The 25,916-nt window shown below is 47.2% G+C and overlaps 1 protein-coding gene across 2 annotated transcripts in view; it reads left to right on the forward strand.

Moving 5' to 3' along the window:
* Positions 1 to 1,875: 1,875 nt before the first annotated feature.
* TBC1D12 (TBC1 domain family member 12) overlaps positions 1,876 to 25,916 on the forward strand; it is a 124,632-nt gene continuing 100,591 nt past the window's right edge. For both annotated transcript variants that reach the window (XM_077258968.1, XM_077258969.1), the window contains exon 1: positions 1,876 to 2,499. In XM_077258968.1, the coding sequence (XP_077115083.1) occupies positions 2,012 to 2,499 (488 nt within the window). In that variant the 5' untranslated portion in view covers positions 1,876 to 2,011. The remainder of the gene's footprint in view (positions 2,500 to 25,916) is intronic.

Raw genomic sequence — 25,916 nt, forward strand, 5'->3', positions numbered from 1 at the left:
ACTCGCACACAGACACGGAACAGATGCTCTGCCTAATACCCTGACTAGGGTTTTGCTTGCTCTGGAACTCAGCTGTGCCAACCGCACACATGTAGGAACCAGATGCTAAGCCAACGGCTAATTGCCCCCACTGATGCTAGCTGCCTGCCTACGTGTACAGTCCCAAGGCTAGACAGACACACAACACATGCAGACAGAGTGGTAGAGTATCCACTGGCAACAACCACGCACAAATGATACTAGCGCCTAGGCGTGCGCCTCTGAGAGTCTTTTATACACTAGACTCATGTCCAGATGGACCAATCTGGAGCTGCCACATCACCAGAGCAGCTGATATCCGACCACAAATGAGAAGACGCCACCTCATGGACATGATCAGTAAGGTGATTTATGGACTTAGACGCCAGAGCTTCAGGCTTCAGATGCCCATCGCTGGTGGATATAGACTTGGCTGGAGAGCCAGCAGTGACCAAACGAACACTGCAAGCCTGAGCAAGACACTGGGACCGAGGTCTGTGCTGAGCAGCGGCCGAGTCCGAATGGGAGACTGCAGAGGCAGATAAGGCTTGGGATCTATACCCGCAGCAGGAAGATCCCGAGACCTAACACACAGTTCTAGGATGTATTAAGAGAAGCATAGAGTCTAGATCACATGAAGTCATTATTGCCCTCTACTCCTCCTTGGTCAGACCTCATCTGGAACACTGTGTCCAGTTCTGGGTTCCACATTTTAAAATAGACATTGAAAAACTGGAGCAAGTTCTGAGAAGAGCGACCAGGATGGTGAGCGGACTGCAAGGTATGTCCTATGAGGAACGGTTAAAGAATCTGGGAATGTTTAGTTGTTAATGCTAAGAGGAGACGTAATAGCTGTCTACAAATATCTGAAGAGCTGTCGCAGTGTAGAAGGATGATCCTTATTCTCATTTGCACATGGAAACACAAGAAACAATGGAATTAAACTGAAAGGGAGAAGATGCAGATTACATATTAGAAAAAACTTTTTGACAGTGAGGGTGATCAATGAGTGGAACAGACTGCCACGAGAGGTGGTGAGTTCTCCTTCAATGGAAGTCTTCAACCAGAGGCTGGACAGACATCTGTCATAGATGGTTTAGTGACTCCTGCTTTGAGCAGGGGGTTGGACATGATGACCCAGGAGGTCCCTTCCAATTCTACCATTCTATGATTCTGGGCCAAACCAAGGGAGGACCCAGCACCCGAATTAGCAAATTTAATAAAACTGATTTTTCGCAGACTGGAGAATAGAGGAAGCGATTACATCACTAATGCCACAGTCACATGGTCCTCATACACGGACTGTCTGGGCCTAATCCAAATTTAAAGGGGTAGTCCTCATATTATTCTATTTCATTTGTTGACGACATGGAAATAAGCAAGTTTTTTCCATCTGATGTCATTATCCTGCAGTGGAAGCTTTTATCTCCTACAGAGCACAGCTTGTTTCCAGGAAGCTTGGCCACTAGATCCTGATGCGACGCATGGCCGCTGCTTGAGATGAAATACAAGACGTCCCGGTTTTATTTTAAGGGGTTAGGTATGTAGCCGATAGCAACCGATTAGATTTCAGCTTTCAGTCTGTCAGGCCCTGACAATTACGTTGTGGAAAGTTGACTTTTCGTAAGAAATGTATTCCTTTCAGCGACACAAGAGGAAAAGACCACAGAACGGAGCCGCCAGTCAGTCTCCGTGGGTAGTAGTCATCATCATCACATGGCACAAACTACAACTCCCACAATGCACCGGGGCCGGGGAATCCAAGGACTTCCGTGTTTACGCGTCACGTGATCACATTGCGCAGCAGGGACGTTCCTCTCCTCAGACCCCCGGGCTGGCTGGGGATGTACTTGTGAAGCAGTCGGTGGCCGCCCACCACCACGGAGCACTACACCGGGACCAGGCAGCGGCGGCCCCTGCAGCGCTCCCGGGGGCCGGCCCGTCACACGCAGCTCCTGTAGGCCGTGCCTGAAGGTGGCGGGGGAAGCGGCAAATGGTTGGGCCGGAGGATGCCGGCGGCCGCTGCGGGGAGAACGTGACCGAGGAGGGGGAAGAAGCGGAGGAGGAGGAGACCGGGCCGTACATCAGCGCTCCGGGCATGAGGCTGACCAACGGGGACCTGGGCTACCTGCCCGGCGGGGCCAAGCTGCCGAACGGCGGGGTGAGCGGGGGCTGCGCCTGTCACCGGCAGTGCTGCTCCGCCCCGGCCCCCTGCACCCCGCCGCTCAGCCCGTCCAGCTGCGACTCGTCCCCGCTCAGCGCGCACACGGTGGCCGGTTACTTCGTGTCCGCCGAGGCTGATCGGTTCCGTTTCCTGGATGTGACTCTGAGCTCCCGGAATACGTACGAAGTGAGCCGGAGACAGAGCGCCCCCGACCACCTAGCGGACGGCCTGAGCCTCGCCGAGGGGGGCGGCCCGGGGCCCGAGGACCAGGATGGAGACCGGCCCTGGAAGATGGGCATCACCGACTTCTTCACCAGGTGAGGCGCCCACCTCCTGTCACCATGGCAACGGCTGCTGGCTGTGACGTCATGGAGGACCAGGAGGGCTTGTCACCTCACACCAGGGCTGTGGGAAAGCTGGGTGACGCCCTCCGCTGTGCCCCCTGACTGGCTGTCACCACAGTATGTGATAAAGCTGGGTGACGACCTCCACTGTACCCCCTGACTGGCTGTCACCACAGTATGTGAGAAAGCTGGGTGATGACCTCCGCTGTACCCCCTGACTGGCTGTAACCAGGGCTGTGAGAAAGCTGGGTGACGACCTCCACTGTACCCCCTGACTGGCTGTCACCACAGTATGTGAGAAAGCTGGGCGACGACCTCCGCTGTGCCCCCTGACTGGCTGTCACCACAGTATGTGAGAAAGCTGGGTGACGACCTCCGCTGTGCCCCCTGGCTGGTTGTCACCACAGTATGTGAAGACTGTAGGAAAGCTGGGTGACAACCTCCGCTATGCCCCCTGACTGGTTGTCACCACAGTATGTGAGAAAGCTGGGTGACGACCTCCGCTGTACCCCCTGACTGGCTGTAACCAGGGCTGTGAGAAAGCTGGGTGACGACCTCCGCTGTGCCCCCTGACTGGCTGTCACCACAGTATATGAGAAAGCTGGGTGACGACCTCGGCTGTGCCCCCCGACTGGCTGTCACCACAGTATGTGAGAAAGCTGGGTGACGACCTCCGCTGTGCCCCCCTGACTGGCTGTCACCATAGTATCTGAGAAAGCCGGGTGACGACCTCCGCTGTGCCCTCTGACTGGTTGTCACCTGACACCAGGGCTGTGGGAAAGCTGGGTGACAACCTCCGCTGTGCCCCCCGACTGGCTGTCACCACAGTATGTGAGAAAGCTGGGTGACGACCTCCGCTGTGCCCCCCGACTGGCTGTCACCACAGTATGTGAGAAAGCTGGGTGACAACCTCCGCTGTGCCCCCTGACTGGCTGTCACCATAGTATCTGAGAAAGCCGGGTGACGACCTCCGCTGTGCCCTCTGACTGGTTGTCACCTGACACCAGGGCTGTGGGAAAGCTGGGTGACAACCTCCGCTGTGCCCCCCGACTGGCTGTCACCACAGTATGTGAGAAAGCTGGGTGACGACCTCCGCTGTGCCCCCCGACTGGCTGTCACCACAGTATGTGAGAATGCTGGGTGACGACCTCCGCTGTGCCCCCTGACTGGCTGTCACCATAGTATCTGAGAAAGCCGGGTGACGACCTCCGCTGTGCCCTCTGACTGGTTGTCACCTGACACCAGGGCTGTGGGAAAGCTGGGTGACGACCTCCGCTGTGCCCCCTGACTGGCTGTCACCACAGTATGTGAGAAAGCTGGGTGACGACCTCCGCTGTGCCCCCTGACTGGTTGTCACCACAGTATGTGAGAAAGCTGGGTGACGACCTCCGCTGTACCCCCTGACTGGTTGTCACCACAGTATGTGAGAAAGCTGGGTGGCGACCTCCGCTGTGCCCCCTGACTGGCTGTCACCACAGTATGTGAGAAATCTGGGTGACAACCTCCGCTATGCCCCCCCTGACTGGTTGTCGTCACAGTATGTGAGAAAGCTGGGTGATTACCTCCGCTGTGCCCCCTGACTGGTTGTCGTCACAGTATGTGAGAAAGCTGGGTGATGACCTCCGCTGTGCCCCCTGACTGGTTTTCGTCACAGTATGTGAGAAAGCTGGGTGATGACCTCCGCTGTGCCCCCTCACTGGCTGTCACCACAGTATGTGAGAAAGCTGGGTGACGACCTCCGCTGTGCCCCCTGATTTTTTGTCATCACAGTATGTGAGGACTGTAGGAAAGATTGGTGATAACCTCCGCTGTGCCCCCTGACTGGTTGTCACCATAGTATGTGAGAAAGCTGGGTGACAGCCTCCGCTATTCCCCCTGACTGGTTGTCATCACAGTATGTGAGGACTGTAGGAAAGCTGGGTGACACCAGTGTTAATTGAAGACATTGATCAGTGGGAGCCGCAGCAATCACATTGATTGGGGTCCTGTTCCTCCTTACTATTGTGGGCAGTGACTGGGCTGGCATGGCTGCACTTGATTACTGCTGCTCTATTTAACATCTTTGGGTCTTCGGCCTGTATCCAGGTAATGGCGACCACCATACTCCACTCCCGGCTACAGAGAGACTAATTGTGACCTGCAGTGATCAGATATTTATCACCTACGTGGATTTAAAGGGAATCTGTCAGGCGGTTTTTACTATTTAATCAGAGAGCAGCACCGTTTAGGATCAGAGACACGTCCGTTTTATGTTCCCCTGCATGTGTTTTTTTTGTTTGGGCTGTGTTATTTTAGTACAATTAATGTTTTATCAGCAGAATATTATTACAGTGCTAGTTGCCTCATGCCTTGTACTTCTCCATATCCATGAGCTCTGTGTAATATTTCCTCTACCATTGAGTGGCAGCTTTCTATCAATGCAGAGTGTACAGAGTACGATGCCTCGTCACACTGCTTCCCCATGAGTTTCCCCCCCCATAAACAATACCAGGTTTTGTCATGTAAAAAAAATCATGCCAAGAAGAATCTTTTCAGAATTCTTTCCACTTTTAATCTGTACAAATCAATTGAGGTCGATTTGATTGTGAAAATAAAAATAACAAAACTAAAATGATGTGGTTGCATATGTGTGTATATGCTCAGAATTAGCCAATCACATGTAAACTCATGTTAAATAATAGGCGGTGCACAGCTGCCATTATGTACAGTGGTTTTGATTAACCCCATATAAAGTTAAGCTGTGCTAGTAGGGTATTCGTGACATTTTCCTACTTGCATTTTACAGTAAACATCATGGTCCATAAATAGTTTACAACACAGCAAAGGGATCTCAGTGTTGAAAGTTATCAGTTAGGAGAAAGGTGCAAAAACATTTCCACTGTTAAGACATTATCAAGAAGTGGCTTTCATTTGGCACAATAGAGACATTACCAAGAACTGGACGTCCCACAATAATGAAAACTTCTAAGGAAAATTGATCCATGTGGCTGAAAAGAGGCCTCCAGTAACATTAAAGGAGCTGCATGAATTTGTGGCCAGTACCTCGCTGGTTGTGTTCTGCTTGTGACCACAATCTGTCATATTCTTTATGTCTAGTGTGTGCGGTAGGGTGGCAATATAGAAACCTTTACTTGCAAGGAAAAATATCCAAGCCTGATAAGTTTTGCTAAAACTTGCATCATGGCTGCAAAAACCAAGCTGGAAAATGTATTGTGGTCCAATGGGACCAAGGCCGAACTTTTTAGCTGCTATTTTTCATCAGCTAGAACTGGGGCCCTTGGTCAAGGTAGGAGGAAATTATCTGTTGTGCTGGTTAGGCAGTGTGGAGGTTGTAATTGAAATGTCTGTGTCCAGACCTGGTCAACCTTTATCTGTGCTGCCCTCTCTGGTGCCATGGGAGTGATTCAGAAATGCTTCAGGTACAGCTTGCATTTAATGTGGTCTTGCTTTTAATACATTTAGGAGGCCGTAATGGCACAGCGAATATGAAAAAAGTAGAGTAGGACTGCCCCATTATGAGAATGCCGTGAAGTGGCGGGTGACTCAAAGAATTGATCAATTGTTTGCTAAATGTCTCATTTTGAAATACAGTTAGAAATCAATATGTGCTTGTGCGCTTTATGTTTTGCGTTCTGACCTTAAGCAGCGCTGGCTTCTCCCCTTTTTTTTTTACTTAGGAGGAAATTATGACCAGTTTCAAACATCAGTCAATTTTGCTTCAAAATGTTTATGCTGCTGCTGAAAAGCTTCCAACAAAGAGAAATTTCACTTTTTAGCAAGCCATCCGACCCTTAGCATATCTCCAAATCGATTAAAGAATGGCTTCACCAGTTTAAGATGAAGGTTTTGGAATGGCTCAGACCTCAGTCTTATTGAAAATCCGTTGGTGACCTGAAGAGGGCGCTGTACACAGGAGATGCCCTCACAATCTGACAGATTTGGAGCTCTTGCAAGGAAGAGTGGGCAAAGATCACCAATTCTAGATGTGCCCTGCTAATAGACCCTGAATGCTGTCATAAATTAAACGGTGATGTCAACAAAGTATTAGTTTAAGGGTGTGCATTTTTATGCAGACACATTATTTTAGTTCTTTATTTATCCTTTTCCACCCAAAAGATTTGTATATTTTTCACCAAATTTTAAATATCATGGATGACTTTAAGGCTATGTGCACACGTAGGGAGGTTCCTCTGCGGGTTCTCCCGCAGAGGATTTGATAAATCTGCAGGGCAAAACCGCTGTGGTTATCCCTGCAGATTTATGGCGGTTTGTCTTGCGGTTTCCGCTGCGGGTTTACTCCTACTATTGATGCTGCATATGCAGCAATATGCAGCATCAATAGTAATGTTAAAAATAATTAAAAAATGGTTATATACTCACCCTCTGACGTCCCGACCTCCTCGGCGCTGCACGCGGCGGTCCGGTTCCAAAGATGCTGTGCGAGAAGGACCTTCGTGACGTCGCGGTCATGTGACCGCGACGTCATCGCAGGTCCTGCTCGCATAGCAACCCTGCGACCGGACGGCCGCGTGCAGCGCTGAGAGGTGAGTATATAATTCTTTTTTATTTTAATTCTTTTTTTTTTTTTTTTACACAAATATGGTTCCCAGGGCCTGGAGGAGAGTCTCCTCTCCTCCACCCCGGGTACCATCCGCACATGATTCGCTTACTTCCCGCATCGTGGGCATAGCCCCATGCGGGAAGTGAGCGGATCAATGCATTCCTATGGGTGCAGAATCGCCGCGATTCTGCACAAAGAAGTGAATGTAAACCGCTGCGTTTCTGCGCGTTTATTCCCGCAGCATGTGTACAGCGGATTGCGGTTTCCATAGGTTTACATGTAACTGTAAACGCAATGGAAACTGCTGCGGACCTGCAGCTGCAGAAACGCTGCGGTTCCGCTGTAAAAACCGCAACGTGTGCACATAGCCTAAAGGTGGAGAGAGTTTTTTTTATATCCAGTGCATATTTTCCATGCAGGTATTTCTGTGGCTTGGACCCAAGCTATGGACCCCACAAGCACAAGTACCTCTCCCCCGGTGTCGGGGACAAATGTTGCCAAGTAATGGTGGTTCTATTCTCTGTGATGTGCTCCAGACACAGATTTCTGCTGATCTGATCTTGTACAGTTATGACTTTTGTATTTAACACTGTGGGAAATCCTCTGTCATCTCAGATTGTCCTTGTGAATGAGGATCGCATGCTGGTCACTGATGAATCTCCAATGTGTATTTTGTGGTCAGACACTTATTTATTTCCACTTTACTATTACACTTTTTCTTGAGTAACATTTCTCCTGATGTGTTCCTGCCATTGAGGTTATGTACATGACTATGCAGTGTGTGTGGACCCTACTTATTGCAGCAAGCCGTACATATCTTTTTTCATGAAATCTGATATAAATGAACACCTGTGTGCATGGGTCACCATGTATTGCTGGAGGTCCATCTGTACTGTGTGTGCTGTTTGTCTAAGGCTATGTGCACACGTTCAGGATTTTTAGCGGGTTTTTTTTTCCGGCCATTTTCCGCCGAAAAAACACTAGAAAAATGCTTGCATAAGCATCCCATCATATTTAATGCATTCCGCATTTTTTGTGCACATACTGCATTTTTTTCCGCTACGGAATCGCATTCTGGAAATAAGCGCAGCATGTTCATTCTTTGTGCTGAATCGCTGCGATTCCGCACACATAGGAATGCATTGATCCACTTACTTCCGTGGGTGACGTGGGTCTCGCGTGATGCTGTGTCATCTGGGGTCATTGCCGCGAGACATTACTGAGAACGGGAGTATCGCGAGGAGCAGGAAGGGTGCGGGGGACGCCGAAAAGTGAGAATATCACGATTTTTTTTTTTAACATTATTTTTAACATTAGATCTTTTACTATTGATGCTGCATAGGCAGCATCAATAGTAAAAAGTTGGTCACACTTGCCAAACGCTATTTGACAAGTGTGACCAACCTGTCAATCAGTTTTCCAAGCGATGCTACAGATCACTTGGAAAACGCTAGTGTTTAGCGGGAATATGCATGGAATATGCATGTCAATTCCGCATGCGTTATACCCGCGGCAGGGAGTTGCGGAATTGCCGCGGAAATTTCCGCGGAAAATTCCGGACGTGTGCACATAGCCTAAATTAGGATATCAATGCCAAGTAGGTAAAGTAAAGGTTACGTTTTACTCCCCTCACTGCACGCTATACCACAGTTTGATTTGGTGGGCTTTTTTTATCAATTTACTCAGCAATCTCTTTTTTTTTTTTTTTTTTTTTTTTTTTACAAATAATAGTGCAGAATATTGACCAAAATCCGGACATGTGATGTGATTTACAGCTGATTATTGTCCTTTACAATCCAGATCCCCACACAATATAAACTGACAGAGAGTTATGGCTGACACTGTTTTGATTTTTATGTTTTAATGAAGGGTGTTGGAGGTCCAAAACATTATGATGGTACCATGGTGAAGTATTATCGTGACTAATACAGTGTCTGTTGTATCCCGATGCCTTTTTTTTTTCATATTTTAGCTTAGGCTGCTTTCACAATTACGTTATTTAGAATCCGTCACAATACGTCGTTTTGGGGAAAAAACGCATCCTGCAAATTGACCCGCAGGATACGTTTTTTCCCATAGACTTGTATTACCGATGGATCGCGACGTATGGCCACACGTTTCATCTGTTGTGCACTGGTTGCGTCGGATTTTGGCGGCCCGTCGTCTGGAAAAAACGTTCAAGGGAATGTTTTTCTGTGCGTTGTATCCTGTTTTTCCGTCTGCGCATGCCCGGCAGGAAATCTCTCTCTTTCCTCCCCGGGACTGCAGACGGAAATGTGAAAGGACACACTTCTGTCGGTCCGTCGCGCTGACCCTTTGTGACGGGCGACTACTGACGGAAATGTGAAAGTAGCCTTACATTGTGGTACTCTTTGGGTAGTGACTGCTCCATGGACCATACCTACAGTTAGGTCCATATATATTTGGACAGAGACAACATTTTTCTAATTTTGGTTATAGACATTACCACAATGAATTTTAAACAAAACAATTCAGATGCAGTTGAAGTTCAGACTTTCAGCTTTCATTTGGGGGTATCCACATTAAAATTGGGTGAAGGGTTTAGGAGTTTTGTCTAATAAACATGTGCCACCCTGTTTTTAAAGGGACCAAAAGTAATTGGACATTTGACTCCAAGGCTATTTCATGGACAGGTGTGGGCAATCCCTTCGTTATGTCATTCTCAATTAAGCAGATAAAAGGCCTGGAGGTGATTTGAGGTGTGGTGCTTGAATTTGGAAGGTTTAGGCCACGTTCACACTTAGCGGTTTTTCCCGCGGATCCGCGGCGATTTTGATGCTGCGGGTCCGCAGCAGTTTCCATAGCGTTTACATTAACATGTAAACCCTATGGAAACCGCAAACCGCAGTGCACATGCTGCGGGAAAAACCGCGCAGAAACGCAGCGGTTTAAAACCCGCAGCATGTCACTTCTTTGTGCAGAATCGCAGCGATTCTGCACCCATAGGAAAGCATTGAACCGCTTACTTCCCGCATGGGGCTGTGCCCACGTTGCGGGAAGTAAGCGGCTAATGTGCGGTTTCTACCCGGGGTGGAGGAGAGGAGACTCTCCTCCAGGCCCTGGGAAGCATAAATAGTGTAAAAAAAAAAAAAAAGAATAAAAATAAATAATCATGTTATACTCCCCTCTCAGCGCTGCACGCGGCCGCCCGGTCTCAGTTGCTGTGCGAACAGGACCTGCGTTGACGTTGCGGTCACATGACCGCGATGACGCCGCGGTCACATGACCGTGACGTCACGAAGGTCCTTCTCGGCACAGCATCTTTGGAACCGGAGCGCCACGTGCAGCGCCGAGGAGATCCGGACATCGGAGGGTGAGTATATAACCAATTTTTATTATTTTTTAACATTACTATTGATGCTGCATATTGCTGCATATGCAGCATCAATAGTATAGGAGCAATCCCGCAGCGGAAACCGCGGAACAAACCGCGATAAATCTGCAGGGATAACCGCAGTGGTTTTGCCCTGCAGATTTATCAATTCCGCTGCGGGAGAACCCACAGAGGGACGCCGCAAAGTGTGAACGTGGCCTTAGGCTAGGTTCCCATTGCGTTAATGGGATAGCGCTGAGCCAGGTGGTCGGTATATGACGGCCATTTGGAGATTGGAGGGAGCGTAAATACGGACAGTAGCATGATGATACCTGTGTACCCTGAAGGTACAGTATGGTTCCCAACAATGCAGGGGACTTCATGTGAACTCTAGTACATTGATAATGACCAACAAAGCCTGGCATCTCAAACCTTTTTGTTGCAGACTCAGAGGTTTTCTGCCACCAGAAACCTGTAATGTGCGGTGTTCGCCAGTTTCTGATCACAGCCTGGAAAAACCCTGGAGGAAAAGCAGAAGTGAAAACAGCACCAGCTGTGACTAGTAGTGCGAACACCTCATAGCACTTCTTAACTATTTCACAACCAAGTTAGTATTTTCTTTTTTCTAATATCAGTCATTGGTTGAGGGCAATATTATGCAGAACAGATGCTGACCTCAGAAAGGTGATGGCTGTGTGGTCTTACAGCCCCTGGCTATTCCTTATTTCTGTGGAGTCTGGAGCCAGCTGCTTCTAGACACCTTTGACCACCCGTACAATGGGAGAAATAATAGGATCAGACCATTTGACATCCAGTCTTTCTGATCCCTGTTAATCCAGAAACCTTGGGTCACTCTCTTTGCTAGTGTTTCCCTTTGTTTTCTGGGACTTTGCTGCTGTCAAACTTTTTTCCTTTTACATTTAAACAAAATAAAAAAAAAAAAAAAAAAAAAAGTTTGTACTTAGAGCTCTAAGCAATTTGTCCAGCCCCGTGTAAAGTCTGATACTATTGCAATTCAATATTTAGGACAGTATTTCCCATGTTTTTCATGATTGAGGCTCTCCTGGAGAAAAAGCTGCTACCTTTGGGATTCCCTTCTGAATATTCTTTTTGCAAAAGACAAAAACCAGTAATAATACATAATATCTTTAAATCATGGAAAACTATTTGAACCTAAATTTAACTATAAAATGGAAAGAAGAAGCCTAACTTCTTTGTAACTCCTGTAAATTTGCAGAACGATTCAACTTTTGCGCAAAAAGCAAAGAAGTCAATCAATGGGCTTTTACCTTTCAATGCCATGCGGTTGATTGAAAAAAAAAGGGAAACTTTTTAATGTTATTGCACCGTTAGGCCTATTTTACATGTGCTTAATCTATACTATCAGTTAGGGCTCCAGACAGCTTTTAAAGGGAACCTGTCAGCTAAAACATCCACAAACTGTGGGTAGCATGTATTGGCGACTTCCTATCATATCCGAACCAGGCCAGTTTCACACATCCATGAAACACAAGGCTGTTCACTTATCGGATGACTTAGCTGCCAGACGTGGCCTGAGCTTTCTTATAATCATGAAAGACGAACGGAGGTATCACTTATGCGCTGCTGAGATGGAATATCCTTAGATTAAAAACACTTATTAGAACAGGTTAAAAGTCAACGCGTTTCGAAGTCACGCAGGACCTCTTCATATGCCACCATGACACCCATCCTCAAAAAAGCTAACCTTGACCCAACTGCTATGCCCAGCTATCGCCCTATATCACTGCTCCCATTTGCTTGCAAACTCCTTGAGCAGCATGTCCATGCTCAACTTTCCTCCAACCTCTCATCTGACTCTAAGGGTATGTGCACACGTTCAGGATTTCTTGCAGAAATTTCCTGAAGAAAACCGGAAATTTTCTGCAAGAAATCCGCATTTTTTTTTTTGCGTTTTTTTTCCGTTTTTTTTGCGTTTTTTTAACATTCTGCAAGCGTAATTAGCTTGCAGAATGCTAAAGTTTTCCAAGCGATCTGTAGCATCGCTTGGAAAACTGACTGACAAGTTGGTCACACTTGTCAAACATAGCGTTTGACAAGTGTGACCAACTTGTTACTATAGATGCTGCTTTTGCAGCATCTATAGTAAAAGATAGAACGTTTAAAAATAATAAAAAAAATAAAAAAAATGCTTATACTCACCCGCAGACATCAGATCTCACCGGCGTCCATTCCTATAGCTGATGTGTGCGCGCAGGGCCTTCCATGACGTCACGGTCACGTGAGCGGTCTCGACCAATCACAGGACAGTGACGTCATTCGGCAAGGTCCTTCTCCGCACACCAGCTACAGGAACCAGCCAGCGTGCAGCACAGAGGCGGGAACACTGCGCTGGACATCGAGGGTGAGTATAGGACTGTTTTTTATTTTATTTCTTATTTTTTGACCACTTATATGGTGCCCAGTGCGTGGAGGAGAGTTTCCTCTCCTCCACCCTGGGTACCAACCGCACATAATCTGCTTACTTCCCGCATCGTGGGCACAGCCCCGTGCGGGAAGTAAGCAGATCAATGGACCCCTAGGTGTGCGGAATCCCCGCAATTCCGCATTTTTAATGAACATGTTGCTTTTTTTTCCGCTATGCGATTTTTTCGCGGAAAAAATCGCAACATTTGCACAAAAAATGCGGAATACCTTGTAAATAATAGGAGGCATATGTTAGCGTTTTTTTCGCGTTTTTATCACGTTTTTATAGCGAAAAAACGCGAAAAAAACGCTAAAAATCCTGAACGTGTGCACATGGCCTTAGTCCTTGTCCTGTCCTGGATTGCTTCATACCTTTCTGACCGCACATTTAGCGTTTCCCACTCCCACACTACCTCCTCATCCCGCCCTCTCTCTGTTGGAGTCCCTCAAGGCTCTGTCCTAGGGCCCCTACTTTTTTCCATCTATACCCTTGGCCTAGGACAACTCATAAAGTCCCATGGCTTCCAGTACCACCTGTATGCGGACGACACTCAGATGTACCTCTCTGGCCCAGATGTCACCTCTCTGCTGTCCAGAATCCCGGAGTGTCTGTCAGCCATATCCTCCTTCTTCAACTCTCGCTTCCTAAAACTCAATGTAGACAAAACCGAACTCTTCATCTTTCCCCCATCTCATGTATCCCCCCTACCTGATCTATCTATTATGGTAAACGGCATCACGCTCTCTCCCGCACCTGAAATCCGCTGCCTCGGGGTAACTTTCGACTCTGCCCTGTCCTTCAAGCCGCACGTCCAAACTCTTGCCACCTCCTGTCTCCTCCAACTCTAAAATATTGGCAGAATCCATCCCTTCCTCAGCCCACAATCTACTAAAACTCTTGTGCATGCCCTCATCATTTCCCGCCTCGATTACTGCAACACCCTCCTCTGTGGCCTCCCCGCTAACTCCCTTTCACCACTCCAGTCCTCAACACTGCTGCTCAGCTAATCCACCTCTCTCCTCGCTACTCCCCTGCTTCTCCCCTCTGCAAATCCTTCCACTGGCTCCAAATTCCCCAACGAATCCAGTTTAAACTACTAACACTGATCTACAAAGCCATCCACAACCTGTCCCCTCCCTATATCTCTGAACTAATCTCCCAATATCTTCGCTCACGTAATCTTCGATCCTCCCAAAACCTCCTACTCTCCTCCACACTTATTCGTTCCTCACACAACCTCCTCCAAGATTTCTCCTGAATATCTACCATCCTCTGGAACTCCACGCCTCAACATGTCCGATTATCCACCACCCTCGGATCCTTCAGACGGAACCTGAAAACCCATCTCTTCAGGAAAGCCTACAGCCTGCAATAACCATGCTGCTTCGTCACCAGCCGCCAGAGCTGCCGTTCCTCCAACCTTCTGTCTCCTCCCCATTATCCCGTAGAATGTAAGTCCGCAAGGACAGGGTCCTCTCCCCTCTGCACCAGTCTGTCATTGTAAATTTGTTTACTGTAAACGTTATCTATAACCCTGTACGTAACCCCTTTTCTCATGTACAGCACCATGGAATTAATGGTGCTATATAAATAAATAATAATCAGGACAAACCCCGGCCTTACATTTCCCTCCTCCCTACCTGGTGATTGAAACTTTTGGCTTGTGTAGTGTGATCACTGCTTGCACAGAGATCGAGCAAGCCAGGGCTGTGGAGTCGGTAAGCCAAACCTTCGATTCCGACTCCTCAATTTCCATGACTCCACAGCCCTGGCCAGCGCTGTCAGTCACCGGTGAGGGAGGCAGGGAAGTGCAAATCCAGTGGGTGGAGCGATGCACTAAGGGTACTGTCACACACTGCAATTTTGATCGCTACGACGGCACGATCCGTGACGTCGCAGCGATCGTATGATTATCGCTCCAGCGTCGTAGACTGCGGTCACACGTTGCAATCACGGCGCTGGAGCGATGCCGAAGTCCCCGGGTAACCAGGGTAAACATCGGGTTACTAAGTGCAGGGCCGCGCTTAGTAACCCGATGTTTACCCTGGTTACCAGCGTAAACGTAAAAAAAACAAACAGTACATACTTACATTCCGGTGTCTGTCCCCCGGCGTTCTGCTTCTCTCCACTGTGTAAGCACCATAGCCGGAAAGCACAGCGGTGACGTCAGACGTCACCGCTGTGCTCGCTTTCCGGCCGCTGTGCTTACACAGTGCAGAGAAGCTGAGACGCCGGGGACAGACACCGGAATGTGAGTATGTACTGTTTGTTTTTTTTACGTTTACGCTGGTAACCAGGGTAAACATCGGGTTACTAAGCGCGGCCCTGCGCTTAGTTACCCGATGTTTACCCTGGTTACAAGCGAACACATCGCTGGATCGGTGTCACACACAACGATCCAGCGATGTCAGCGGGTGATCAAGCGACGAAAGAAAGTTCCAAACGATCTGCTACGACATACGATTCTCAGCAGGATCCCTGATCGCTGCTGCGTGTCAGACACTGCGATATCGTAACGATATCGCTAGAACGTCACGAATCGTACCGTCGTAGCGATCGAAATTGCAGTGTGTGACAGTACCCTAAAGGCCCCGTCTCACATAGCGAGATCGCTAGCGAGATCGCTGCTGAGTCACTAGTTTTGTGACGCAACAGCGACCTCCATAGCGATCTCGCTATGTGTGACACGTACCAGCGATCAGGCCCCTGCTGCGAGATCGCTGGTCGTGTCAGAATGGCCTGGACCTTTTTTTGGTCGTTGAGGCCCCGCTGACATCGCTGAATCGGTGTGTGTGACACCGATCCAGCGATGTCTTCACTGGTAACCAGGGTAAACATCGGGTTACTAAGCGCAGGGCCGCGCTTAGTAACCCGATGTTTACCCTGGTTACCAAAAAAAAACAAACAGTACATACTCGCCTTTCGGTGTCCAGGTCCCTTGCCGTCTGCTTCCTGCTCTCACTGACTCCCGGCCGTACAGTGAGAAGTGAGAGCACAGCAGTGACGTCACCGCTGCGCTCTGCTCTCACAGTACGGCGGCTCAGTCAGAGCAGGAAGTAGACGGCAAGGGACCTGGACACCGAAAGGCGAGTATGTAGTGTTTGTTTTTTTTGGTAACCAGGGTAAACATCGGGTTACTAAGCGCGGCCCTGCGCTTAGTAACCCGATGTTTACCCTGGTTACCCGGGTGCTGCAGGGGGACTTCGGCATCGTTGAAGACAGTTTCAACGATGCCGAAGTCGTTCCCCTGATCGTTGGTCGCTGGGGAGAGCGGTCTGTGTGACAGCTCCCCAGCGACCACACAGCGACTTACCAACGATCACGGCCAGGTCATATCGCTGGTCGTGATCGTTGGTAAATCGCTTAGTGAGACGGGGCCTTTAGTCTTTTGGCCAGGCTGAGTGACACCAGGCCCCTAATTAGCATGTTTGATTAAACTTCACTTCCTGCAGAATGAAGGCAGTAATTAGGACACTAAAGGTATAATTTGTATAGTGTTATGTTACCTACAAGGCTCTGTGCTTAGTTTACGCAGACTCCCTTTTTTCTCACAAAATATACCCTGATGAAGGAGTTATAATCCTCACTATGCCCACTTAATAAAATAAAAGTAATAATATTTATATGCATTTTTTGTGCCCCTTAATATAAAGAGGCCCCCACTGTGACCCCTTGATTGAAGATATGCCCCACACTGCACGCCTAAATACAATACTGGGCACCAATTTAACCCTAGAACGCATACCTGAGGCCTCCCAGGCCTGCCAGGTTACTGGTTTTCTATTTTCTGTAAAAGTACTTAAGTTAGAATTTTGAAAATCTAGGTAATCCTCAGGTATATAGTTGTTAGTAATTTCCAGTTATTCATATATTTTTATGTTACAGACATTTCGGTATAACAACCTTTTTTTGGGACTACCCCATATTCACGCACCTGGGGCCTTTTAGGCTAGGTTCAGATTGCGTTAGGGCAATCCGTTTAGCGCTAAGCGCTAGCGGATTGCGCTAACGCAATGTCTTTTAAGGGGTCGCGTTAAACGTCCCCGCTAGCGCAGATCCCCGATCTGCGAGAGCGGGGAACGGACCTCGGGCGCGCCGCGGACGCTGCAAGCAGCGTCCGAGGCGCGCTACAAAAGAACGGCACATCGCTAGCGCGTGCCGAAAATGACACGCGCTAGCAATGCGCTTAAACATTGCTGGCAATCGGAGCGCTAACGGACGCGGTGCACGGCGTTAATTTCGCCGTGCAATGCTGTCCGTTAGCGCTCACCCATTACCGCAATGGGAACCTAGCCTTAGGCCTGTACTAGGTTTACATGTGATACTCAGTCTTTTTGTCTGTATTGTTGCTGGGGAAGAACTTTTATGACTCTGCTATTGCTGCTATTGCTGGGAAGAGTGCGTATTCTGCATTCCCTTTTTTCCAATATCCTTGATGTGTCAGCCCTCAATAGCTACATTGTTTATTGTCAAACTAATCCAGAATTCCATGCCAACAGGAAAGACAAGAGACGTCTATTTTTGACAGAACTTTGTTATGAACTTTTGATGCCTACTATGATGGAGAGAAGCAGCATGATATGCTTATCAAGGCAAATTACGGAGGCAATGATCCGATGTGGAATACGCTTTCTGGAACATCCAGAGCAAAGAGAAAAAAAAAGAAAGCGCTGCTATATTTGTCCAGCAAAGAAGGAAAGAAAATCGGAGCGTTTCTGTTCTACTTGCAGACAAAATGTATGCAAGGAACATTCAGCCGAAAAAATAATACGCGAGAATTGTCGGGGGAATATGTAAAGTTACAAATAAATATTCCTGCACCAAGTTTGCTGCAACCAAAAAATGTTTTCATAAAAAAATTGCATATAGAATGCCTATATTTGGCGTGCCCGTTTACTGACTTTTTTGTTGTTTTATGCACATAATTATGTTTTGAAATATACACATCTTAGGCTGTGTTCCCAGTAGCGCTGGGGTTCGCCAGAAGGGGATCCATAATGGATCTGACCTCCTGGTAACTCCAGCTAAGGCTGCCGGAATGGCGGGATTCCGCCAGCCTTAGCTGGGGTCACCAGGAGGTCAGATCCATTACGGATCCCCTCCTGGCGGACCCCAGCGCTAGTTGGAATGCATCCTTACCTTGCAATTGTAAAACAAATTTTGAAAAGTATTTTTATTTGAGTTATTCCGTGTTATTTGCACACAGGCCTAAAAGGCCCCAGGTGCGTGAATATGGGGTAGTCCCAAAAAAGGTTGTTATACCGAAATGCCTATAACATAAAAATATATGAACAACTGGAAATTACTAACAACTATATACCTGAGGAATACCTAGAGTTTCAAAATTCTTACTAAAGTAATTTTACAGAAAATAGAAAACAAGTAACCTGGCAGGCCTGCGAGGCCCCAGGTATGCGTCCGCCAGCCTTAGCTGGGGTCGCCAGGAGGTCAGATCCATTACGGAATCCCGTCCTGGCGGATCCTTACTTTACAATAAACTTTAAAAAGTATTTTTATTTGAGTTATTCCATGATAATTGTAAACAGGCCTAAAAGGCCCCAGGTGCGTGAATGTGTAGATTTCAATGCGTATGCGTTCTAGGGTTAATAAAATGCCTAGACTTTGCCTCCTGAATACAGATATTTCCCAAAACTGAGTGCCTTGAGTGCCCAAACTGTGCTCCCTTGAACATAAGTATGCCAAACACATTGCCTCCTGAACACTACTACCATTATACCGCATATTTTGTGATGAATTAGAAAAATACTGACATGGTAACACTCTGCCCCCATAGTAATAATAATAATAATAATAAATAATAATGCTATTCTCTGATGAGAAGAGAAGCCCATGCTGCCCCTATAAAGAATCATAACCTCTCGATGTTCTCATGCTGTCACCCAGGAGGCACCATGATGTGATTGTGGGCTCTGTACCACTGAGATGATGTGCAGGAAGCAGGACTAGTGTTCTTCACCCTGTAGCCCAACACTATATAGAATTGTGTCCTATGTGGAAACACTGGAAGTCAAGAAGTGGGGACCAGGATTGACACAGAATCCTCTAGTCTGAAACTTCACAGGACCTCTGCTATAAATCCCTACTCTTGGAAGATGTCAGGACTATTGTTCATGCCATTCTATAATACTTACCTGAATTGACCATATCCCTCCCTGCCTGTTACCTACATACTAATGATGATAGAGTGAAAGATGAACTTGAAGAGATGATAGACTGGTAATCTGTACCAACCTGCCGGTCTATCACAGTGACGCCCCTCTGTTATTTCTCTGGCATCCAGTGTAATCCACTGTGAAGGCATTGCCCACGGTTCTGGTTGTTCTTTTGTTCTGTCAGATAGAATAAGTAATTGTATAAATCCTTGTAGGTTTCCAGATGTCTTTGTGCTGTGTTTGACGAGCACTCTATATCAGTGTGTTACATTCAGGCCTCAGGTTTTTCATGTTGTGCCAGGAAAGGATATTCATTTCTCTTTGTTTCTTTCTTTTTCTCCTGCCAACCAAGTCAGTGGGTGCGAAAAGTCCTGATGCCAGTGGTGCTAATCAGCTCTTATCTCTCTTCTCTTGGTTGGAGTTGTTGGCTTCTCTGGTGATGACCATCTTTGCTTCAAATGACGAAAAAATATCTACACTCTTGAACACTGAAATTATAACTCCAAAAAGAAAAATCGTGGACTTATGGAAATCCAGGGATGGATATATATGATAATGATATGGAATGATAAAAAAAAATGTAAAGTAAATTTTCTAAACATTTCAATCTACTTTGTTTGGATTGTGAGCCCCACATGCAGAAATCCCGACACTTAGACGGCCTGGCTGCTATCTGTGAGGTTATTAATGTTTGGGGATTGTTCTTCCATTCTGAAAGCACTGAGGCACACAAATCATCAAGATCCGCTGCTGGCATCTCCCTGTGCAATTTCCAACCAAATAAGACACAGATGTACTCAACAAGTCTGGAGATGCTGCAGGCCATGGGAGCACGTGCAGGCTGCTCAAAGTAGCACGAGAAACATGCAGTCTGGGATGGTTGTGTTGAACAACGGCTCCTGAAACACTTTGGAGAAATGGCCGTACTAGTTTCATGACCAAATCCATGTGACGCCAAGCTGAATATAAATGTTTTATTTGGAGCCAATTGGCTCTGTACCTGGGTAAATGGTGAAGAGGAAGCAATGCTCATCAGACCTCACCAGTCAAATATATAAAGCGATAGGCCATCACTTTCAAATTCAAGGAGAAGGCTGTTACGCTGGAGGCACCATAGAGCATTAAAATAACCTTGCTAAAACTTCACTTCTATTATAGCGATGCAGTAGGAGAGATTAGTGAAAACTGGAGGAGTTGCCCTTATTGATTTTTGGGGGGTCTGAGCTTTCTTTTCCAATAAGAGTCTGAAATACAAGAGTCAGGCTGATCACTGTAGGCAGACCAGCGGCCATCTTTCATTGTTTGAGCAATAAATGTCCCTCCAATACCTCTGTGGTTTGGAAAGTGTAGTCACATCCAGTGATGTTTTGCTGGTAGATGGCTTTTTAACTGCAGTTACATAGATGGTTCATTAGCTCTGTGCCCGGCCACCTCACTCCTGCACTGCACATTATCAATGGCCGGGTTCTAGTGCACATAGTTACAGCCTGTGTAGTGGCTCCATGCCCGGGCACCTCACTCCTGCACTGCATATTATCAATGGCTGGGTTCTCTCTAGCGCACATAGTTACAGCCTGTGTAGTGGCTCCGTGCCCGGCCACCTCACTCCTGCACTGCATATTATCAATGGCTGGGTTCTCTCTAGCGCACATAGTTACAGCCTGTGTAGTGGCTCCGTGCCCGGCCACCTCACTCCTGCACTGCATATTATCAATGGCTGGGTTCTCTCTAGCGCACATAATTACAGCCTGTGTAGTGGCTCCGTGCCCGGCCACCTCACTCCTGCACTGCATATTATCAATGGCTGGGTTCTCTCTAGCGAACATAATTACAGCCTGTGTAGTGGCCCCGTGCCTGGCCACCTCACTCCTGCACTGCATATTATCAATGGCTGGGTTCTCTCTAGCACACATAGTTACAGCCTGTGTAGTGGCTCCGTGCCCGGCCACCTCACTCCTGCATTGCATATTATCACTGGCCGAGTTCTCTCTAGCGCACATAGTTACAGCCTGTGTAGTGGCTCCGTGCCCAGGCACCTTATTCCTGCACTGCATATTATCAATGGCTGGGTTCTGTCTAGCGAACATAGTTACAGCCTGTGGAGTGGCTCCATGCTCAGGCACCTCACTCCTGCACTGCACATTATCAATGGCTGGGTTCTCTCTAGCGCACATAGTTACAGCCTGTGTAGTGGCTCCGTGCCCAAGCACCTCATTCCTGCATTGCATATTATCAATGGCCGGGTTCTCTCTAGCGCACATAGTTACAGCCTGTGTAGTGGCTCCGTGCCCAGGCACCTTATTCCTGCACTGCATATTATCAATGGCTGGGTTCTCTCTAGCGCACATAGTTACAGCCTGTGTAGTGGCTCCGTGCCCAGGCACCTTATTCCTGCACTGCATATTATCAATGGCTGGGTTCTCTCTAGTGCACATAGTTACAGCCTGTGTAGTGGCTCCGTGCCCAGGCACCTCACTCCTGCACTGCACATTATCAATGGCTGGGTTCTCTCTAGCGCACATAGTTACAGCCTGTGTAGTGGCTCCGTACCCAGGCACCTCACCCCTGCACTGCATATTATCAGTGACTTGGTTCTCTGTAGCGCACATAGTTACAGCCTGTGTACAGTAGTGGCTCCGTGCCCGGCCACCTGACTCCTGCACTGCATATTATCAATGGCTGGGTTCTCTCTAGCGCACATAATTACAGCCTGTGTACAGTAGTGGCTCCGTGCCCGGCCACCTGACTCCTGCACTGCATATTATCAATGGCTGGGTTCTCTCTAGCGCACATAGTTACAGCCTGTGTAGTGGCTCCGTGCCCGGCCACCTGACTCCTGCACTGCATATTATCAATGGCTGGGTTCTCTCTAGCGCACATAGTTACAGCCTGTGTAGTGGCTCCGTGCCCAGGCACCTTATTCCTGCACTGCATATTATCAATGGCTTAGCCAACTTGTGTGAAAGCACTATATGAGGAGAGCTTCTAGACAGGACGGCTGTACAGTCAGTGCGCATAGAACCCGGCCATTGATAATGATAAACTCCTTATTAACTGCGCAAGAGCGGCCGGGAACACCATAGTGGCCGAAACTATGGACACCCGAGTGACTGCAATACGTTCACATGGGGTGAGCGATGCAACTACATAAAGTATACAGAATGTCTAATTTGAGGTAATTGCTAATATAAATATTGCACCTAGTACATATTGAAATGGTATCTTTGAGATGAGACTACCTGTTTAAGTAAGGTAACGTTCATATTTGCGTTGTTGGGCGCAGCGTCGTCGACGGATACCGACGCATGCATCATGCGCCCCTATCTTTAACATGGGGGGCGCATGGACATGCGCCGGTATGCGTTGTCAAGCGTTTTGTGACGCATGCGTCATTTGGGCGCAACAGTCAGGCCGCAGCCGACGCTACATGATGCAGTTTTTTGAGCGTCAAATTTCATGTAAATGTCGGACGCATGCGTCACAAAACGATGCGTTGTGCATGCGTTTTGCGTTGCGTCGCCGACGCTGCGCCCAACAACGCAATTGTGAACGTAGCCTAAAAATCAATGGACAGTGTCTATTTTGCTTGGGAAAAATAAACATCTGCTTTAATGTTTTAAGACCGTTTTAGAATGAGATGCTTTACAATCTGTTATGTACAGTCTGGTTTGCTATGTTGTTGCATTAGTTTTGTGTGTTTTTTTTATGTATAACGTCACAGACTGTTACATTGCTTTGTAATTGTTGGACATTGGAAAACAGATCGTCTGCTGGAAAATAACACTGAGGCTTACCAGACCAGAGAAGGCTGTGTCCTGTTTCCATCATTTCTCTGTGCAGATGGAAATTTCCAGTTCTGGCTTCTCAGACAGTTTGTGAAACTTTATTACATACAGTTGTGTGAAAGTGTTTGCTTAATTCCTGATTTCCTATTCTTTTGCATGTTTGTCACACTTTTAAATGTTTCCAATCACCAAACAAATATAAGTATTAGACAAAGATAACACAAGTAACCACAAAATGCAGTTTTTAAATGAAGGTCTTTATTATAAAGGGAAAAAGAAATCCAAACCTACAGGGCCCTGTGTGAAAAAGTAATTTCCCCATAAAACTAAGAAATGGATGGGCCACCCTTAGTAGCAACAACCGCAATCATGCAATAACTGGCAATGAGTCTTTTACAACACTTAGGGTATGTGTCCACGGGCCGGTCTACTTCCGGATTAGCTGCAGATTGGATGCTGTGTACAACCGCAGATGTTACAGCATAGTGGAGGGGATTTTATGTAATCCCGTCTCCACTATGCGTGTGAACACGCACCCGGCGGCCCTGCGTTTCTGAACATGCGGCGCGTTTTTTTAGAACGCAGCATGTCTGTTTACCTTGCGGCGACGCTCTGTCGCCACAAGGTACAGTAAATCACAGGGCCCTTTGTATGGGGTGCGGAGATTCCAGATGTGTTCAATGAACACATCTGGAATCACCGCGCGTACAGAAGGGGGCGGCGCTTTGGGCGGAGCTGGTTATCCGCTCCGTCCAAAGCGCCGTAAATCCGGACAGTGGACATGCACCCTTATGTTGCAATATTTTGGTGGTGGGGATCTCTTTTGTGGCCCAGCAGGGTCCCTCTTTGAAACAGTTTTACATATCCGACTTTCCCAATCCTGGTAGGATCTGTGATGTCTGGTCCGGCTTTGGGTTTCGTCACCCAAACTCAGCTTCCGCATTAGTGTATATGAGACTGATGAGCTTAGTTCAAGTCAGATCGTGGAAGTCAGATGTGTGAATCTGCTCTTTGCAACTGTAGGGCAAAACCTCCTGAGTCCATATTGCTATCAGCTGAAATCCACAGCAGATTTTTCACTGTTTGCATTTACTCAAGTGGTTTTCTCAGTGCAGGATGTCCTATACCATCACATCCTCATCAGTGGGGTTCTGGCTGCAGGAAGGCAGGGTAAGGGGCTGCAGAATTGCTTATGGTCAGCTGTTCTTTTTTTGTATTTTCCTGCACTCTGTCACCCGCTAAAGTTCCCTGTATCTGAGGTGGCAGGAGAAACGTCCATTCATTTTTGCTTTTTCAGGGGGCCTGATAAAAGCTACTTGCATTTTCCATCCCAAAATGGGAAATCCTGTTAGAACGACGTCCTGATCTGACATAGAAGAACGTGAGAGAATGGGATTAATTTAGCAAAGCTATAAAAAAGAAAAAAAAAAACTTGTTGCCCATAGCAACCAATTAGAGCGCATTTCATTTTTGATACATGCTGCTCAATCTGTGGACAGCTTGTATCACTCTCTGGCTGTATTATATCAGATAGGTATGTTTGACTCTGGAACGCTACGAGTTCCGGTGATGGAGAGGTCACACAGGGGTCATTGCAGGCTGTGAGCTTTTTCGAGATGGGTTTTCAAGTTCTGTCTGAAATTTCCTAATGTGGTGGATAATCGGATATTTCGGGGCACAGAATTCCAGGATCAGAAATACTCCGGAGAAGTCTTGAAGGCAATTGGGTGAGGTGCGTATAAGTGATGAGGAGAGGAGGTCTTTAGAGGGTATTAGGAGATTCGTTCAGAGGAGACCGATTATGGACGGCGGTGTAAGGGCAATGTTAGTCCGAACTAGATTAGGAGCCATAGGATGCAAGGACTAGATGCAAAAACGCCGCTATCAGTTTTTGGTGGAAAAAAAAACAGGTTCAGCAGGTGAAACCCATTTATTTTTGTGTCCCCCCCCCCCCCCCCCCCCCTAAACAAATTTAAAGTATCTTGGTCTCCTCACATGAGTATGGATGTTAGTATTAGTACAGTTGAATTAATTTAGTGATAGGCCATGTTCACACGATCCTTTTTTTTATCCTTTTTTTTTCAGGTCCTGATTTGGAAAACCCGCAGTGCAAAACTGCACTGCTGATTTTCCTGCAGTTTCTTCTGCAGATTCCTCTGCGGGTTTTCAACAGCACTTTCCTATTGGTGCCTGTTGAAAACAGGAGCTGAATCCGCAGAAAGAAGTAACATGGTACTTCTTTTTTTCTGCAGGCAAATCCTCGCGGATTTGCCTGAGAAAAAAAGGATAGTGGGCACAGCAGTTTTTGTTTTCCATAGAGTAACATTGGACTGTACCCTGCATGGAAAAAGGACCTGAAAAAAAAAGGATCAAAAAAAGGATAAAAAAGAGGATCGTGTGAACATGGCCATAATGTGTGAAAGTAAACAAATCCTGGCCAATTCAACTTTCCTCTCTGTTTTACATTTGCAATTGTGTATTTTTTCATGAACTCGTGTAACCTCAGGGTGGAAGCAAAGCTGAACTTTGGGAACTTGAAAAATGTAGCAAGAAAAATAGCAAAAAAAGAGAGCAAAACCTGCGTTTTTACTGAAGCTTTTTTACTGCCCATATATCGGGTTTTGGCTGCAGGAAAAAAACAGCAGAAAAGCAATGTTTGAACATAACCATAATTAAATGCGTTATCCGGTCTAAAATGAAAAGTCTGTGTGACTTCAGACTTATGACTTAGGAAACCGCTGTGATGTATGCGATACGCCTACCCCTGGCCAGAGCCCGTCTAGTGGGCATGGCCTCTCTCAATACAAGTAAATGGAGCGAGGCCACGCTGGGGGGATTCAGAGGTCTGAAGTCACGCTGGGGGGATTCAGAGGTCTGAAGTCATACAGAGTGACTGCAAACTTCTCATTTTAGACCAGACAGCCCCTTTAATAGGTGCAGAAATAGTGCAGAAAATATGCAACATCAAAAGCTCATAGTGGGACATAGCTCCTGTTCTCTTTCCAGGTCACACAATATGACCGTTTTCTCGTTTAAAGGTTTTTTTTTAATTTAACACATTTTTTACGACTTTAGGCTGCGGTCACACTAT

Source organism: Ranitomeya variabilis, chromosome 4 (assembly GCF_051348905.1).
Source record: "Ranitomeya variabilis isolate aRanVar5 chromosome 4, aRanVar5.hap1, whole genome shotgun sequence".
Lineage (NCBI taxonomy): Eukaryota > Metazoa > Chordata > Amphibia > Anura > Dendrobatidae > Ranitomeya > Ranitomeya variabilis.